The 2,939-nt window shown below is 30.0% G+C and overlaps 1 protein-coding gene across 1 annotated transcript; it reads right to left on the bottom strand.

The window, feature by feature from the left end:
• Nucleotides 1-239: 239 nt before the first annotated feature.
• Nucleotides 240-2,939, bottom strand: LOC107461119 (polynucleotide 3'-phosphatase ZDP-like). Its single transcript, XM_052253269.1, has 9 exons — nt 2,929-2,939; nt 2,383-2,470; nt 1,797-1,868; nt 1,557-1,613; nt 1,288-1,364; nt 1,079-1,160; nt 783-899; nt 575-646; nt 240-245 (listed from the first exon to the last, which is right to left on the bottom strand). The coding sequence occupies exons 1-9, from the start codon at nt 2,937-2,939 to the stop codon at nt 240-242; spliced, it is 582 nt and encodes a 193-aa protein (XP_052109229.1).

Here is a 2,939-nt window from a genome sequence, read left to right on the forward strand (position 1 = left end):
CAAAATAACTAATAATGAAATTTATAAAAGTGACAAAATAACTAATAATAAAATTCTAATTAAAATAGATATTAAAAGGTTTAATTAGTATTTCAAATACATGTTCATCAATAATTCTCAACAAAATAATAAAATTCTTATCTAACAATAATTATCATAACAAAATAGTAATTAATATTTATCAAAAAAATATCAATTTACTTGCATATTTTATATCCATGCTTGACTTGTCCCATATGCTAAATCTGCAAATAATACACAACAAAAAAGTATAGTATTAAAACTGAAAAATTATAATAAATACTTCTTTATGGTATTAAATACTATAAATATAAAAGCAAATTACCAACTCATACTTTAGGATCTTTATACCAGAGGAGAAGCAAATTAATACATGTTTAAAATTAGCAAAACAAATTAAAACATGCCACTCAAACACAAATTACAACAAATAGTACAAGTTTCAAATAGTTGTGAACTTAAAAATATCTCCCGGAGAAGCCTTGTTGACCTCATTTGAGACCATAATTACTTTCTAAACCCAGAAGCATAAAATAGTAGTTATGTCATTTACCTCAATACAAAACTCTCCAGTTTCTGGTTCCTTAGCAACTGTTGCAGTCAATCCAGCAGCAGATGATGATTTCTCAGATGTATAAACAGATCTTTAGCGACCATAAAATAATTGAACCAGAAAACGATTGTTATAGCCAGTAAGAAAAGCAATATTTGCATTGCTAATAATAGTAGAAGACAGATGTGTGGAGTCTCAAAGAAGTCACCTGAATTGGAACCTTCACTTTCTCAATAAAATTATTGAGACGTCCAATTTTTGAGTCCACGGCTACTTGTCTCTTATTTTTCCAACGTTCAATATTGGATTCATTGGTGAAAATTACCTATAATAAACAATAGCGAGACAATAAACAGCATAGAGAACCAGAAATGCCATTATTATCTATTCATTTTAGTTAAATTGTGACCATCACAAGATACAAATAAAGGAGGATGAGCATAGAAGAGTTCTAAAAATCAAACAAAATTCTACAGCCATTTTTTTAAAATAAAATAGACGCACCAGCTTGTACCCATCCTTGTATAAGCTTTGTAGTTTATCAGGAATTGAAGGATACATGAGGGACCAAGTGTCTGCACCCACTCTGTAAATAAATAAATAAATAAGCTTCTTAATACATCATATCAAAAGGTTGTAATTTATAAAAGATATTAAATCCAACAGCAACAATAAATATAATAGCAAATCTTAGACTTCAGATTCAAGCATACTTATTCACAGCAGTTTTTGCAAGACAGCCATCAAAATCAAATGCAGCAATTTTACTTGAGTCATTCAGGCCATCATCCTGCAGTTATAAGAATCCATAACATAGAATAAAGTGAAATGGGTGAAAATATAAAGGCTGCATGAACTCTGGATGATTGAGTACCTCATTTTTTTCAATTGGCTATCTGCAAATCTATATCAACCAGAAGATGTAATGCTGCAAATTCTGACCTATATCTATTTGATAAAAAAAGGTAACCAGTAATCTCACCCGTTCAAGATATATGACTGTCTGAAATGCTTTCCATTTTGGTAAGAGGGTAGCATCCTGTATCAAGTAATCATTCATTGAATATAGGAAGAGCCAAAAAATAGAGAAATATAGAAATAGTTTAGAGGATAAGAATTAAGACCATAACAATATAAACATGATAGACTTTCAGTTTTTCACCATTAGGCACTAAAGCCATTACTAGGTCATCAAATAAACAAGAGAAAGGGAAAATCTTACCTTGTACTTGCTCTTCACTTCAGAAACTGAAAAGTTAATTTTCTCTATTGCTTCAATATCTGATTCACACAGCTGCATGCAATAAACATGAAGAACAAATGGATTTAACAGTAAATCCAATTTAAGCTGACGTATAGCATTTGATGGAGAAAACAAGCATCGGCAAACAACCTAAACCAACAATTTGTGGCTTCTAGTTTAACTGTTTAAAGTTGTTTACAAATTGATGTTAAATAATACAATATCATTTTCTCAAATGTTGTTGCTTAATCAAATCCACAATTTTGACGTGTGGAAACAAAAATAACGAATGAGTACACATGCTTGCCTTCATTCGCTTTGTGTATCTCTGACTTTATCTTTTTGTATGTCCTCTATAGCTTTATCAACCTATCAAAGAAGTGTACACATAAATAGTCAGTAAAATTTGAAAAGAGACAGGTTTGGTTAAGTTCAATAACACAGAAAATTGAAAAAGAAAGAATAACTCATTATACTGGCATCACAAGTTAACTTTGCTCTCCGACATAATCTCTCTCAACATTTATATTTAATTTGTTTTTTAAAGAAATAATTGAAATCTCACCTTCTTTTGAGACTTGTCATGTGTAGCTACCAATATCTTCTTCAAAGCTTCCTGGTCAGTACTCTGAAGAAACAAAAAACGTGCCAAACTTCACCTCAATAAAGTTGATACAAAATTCTCATCATAAGCTTCAAAATTCAAATTACAATATTAACAAACTTGACTCATTTTTCACTGGTTGCATCATACAACAATATAAAAAAATGTCTATTTATATCTTTTTTGAAATTTTGGGAAAGGGGGGAGCGGATGTTCTTAAAATTGAAACGATAACATTAAAAACTTGTTTCACTGATTAGAATGAAGTATTAAATTAGCAAATTAGAAAACTTATATACTAAAACTATAAAAACCAGCCGCATTTAAAAGGAGAATATAATGGGAGACAAGCATGAATGCATCATACATATAATATTCCTCTAAAATAACTAGACATATTAATAGAAGCAGCAGCAGCAGTAGTGCTACAATAGATTACAAGTATATGCCCCTAGCTAATGAATGAACAAATTACAAGCCTTAAAAGTTGAAAGTTAAAAGTCAAACTTGCATTCCAT

This window comes from Arachis duranensis, chromosome 8 (assembly GCF_000817695.3).
Source record: "Arachis duranensis cultivar V14167 chromosome 8, aradu.V14167.gnm2.J7QH, whole genome shotgun sequence".
In the NCBI taxonomy this organism is placed as follows: domain Eukaryota; kingdom Viridiplantae; phylum Streptophyta; class Magnoliopsida; order Fabales; family Fabaceae; genus Arachis; species Arachis duranensis.